This window comes from Merops nubicus, unplaced genomic scaffold (genome assembly GCF_000691845.1).
Source record: "Merops nubicus isolate BGI_N331 unplaced genomic scaffold, ASM69184v1 scaffold28854, whole genome shotgun sequence".
In the NCBI taxonomy this organism is placed as follows: Eukaryota; Metazoa; Chordata; class Aves; order Coraciiformes; family Meropidae; genus Merops; species Merops nubicus.
Window position 1 is genome coordinate 1 of NW_008602689.1, and position 1,026 is coordinate 1,026.

A 1,026-nucleotide genomic window follows, 5' to 3' on the forward strand; every position below is an offset into this window, starting at 1 on the left:
TAGCGCCGCTCCTAATTGAATTAATTGCCCCGGAATATCTCATTTCCGTGCTGGTCAGAGAGAGGTTTAATTGTTATGAAAACCTGGCTCCCCGACTAGAAACGGGGTTAGCAATTTCACGGGTTATATACTTCGGAGAACCTCATTAAGCGCTTTTGGAAATGAATTTCCAGTTCCAGGCTAACCCCGACTACCAGATGAGCGGCGACGACACTCAGCACATCCAGCAGTTCTATGATCTCTTGACCGGCTCCATGGAGATCATCCGAGGGTGGGCAGAAAAAATCCCCGGCTTCACCGATCTCCCCAAAACGGACCAGGACCTGCTCTTCGAGTCCGCCTTCCTGGAGCTCTTCGTGCTGCGGCTGGCGGACAGGGGAGCGGCCGGGGGGCGGGGCGGCTGGCGTACAGGTGAGCGGCCGGGGCCGGGGGGGGCGCGTCGGGTCGGCTGCGGAGTCAGAACCCTTCAAGGTCCACTGATCCGCGTTTTATTAACTCCTCGGTAATTAGGTGCCTCTTAAATCCTTCATTTATTGCTCCTCAAGTAATTAGTTGTTTAGCTTTTCTCCCCTCATCTTCTCTATTCTTTTTTTTTCTTTCTCTTTTTCTTTTTTTTTCTATTTCGCTCTCCCGTCTCTATTTTATTTTTTCATTCTCTGTTTTTTCCTCTCTTTTTCTCCTTTCTTTTTTTTTTTTCTCTCCCTTTTAAATCTTTTGCCTTTCTCTCTTTTTTTTCCTCCTTCTTTCTTTTCATTCTTTTTCTCTCCCTATCTAGTTTCCCCTTTTTTACCCATCCATTCATCTGTTCATTTTGGGGTTGTCACATTCCTTCCAGGTCAAATCCGGTGGAGGGCAAGCTCATCTTCTGCAACGGGGTGGTCCTGCACCGGTTGCAGTGCGTCGAGTGGATCGATTCCATTGTGGAATTCTCCTCCAACCTGCAAAACATGAACATCGATATCTCTGCCTTCTCCTGCATCGCTGCCCTGGCCATGGTCACAGGTGGGTGTCCCCCCTCCCCCGCAG

General features: G+C 49.4%; 1 protein-coding gene across 1 annotated transcript in view; it reads left to right on the plus strand.

The window, feature by feature from the left end:
* Positions 1–173: 173 nt before the first annotated feature.
* Positions 174–1,026, plus strand: part of LOC103771156 (nuclear receptor subfamily 4 group A member 2) — a gene marked incomplete at its 5' end in the record, with an annotated part of 1,176 nt that continues 323 nt past the window's right edge. The window contains 2 exons of the mRNA XM_008938444.1: positions 174–369; positions 829–1,002. Coding sequence (XP_008936692.1) covers positions 174–369; positions 829–1,002 — 370 coding nt within the window. The remainder of the gene's footprint in view (positions 370–828; positions 1,003–1,026) is intronic.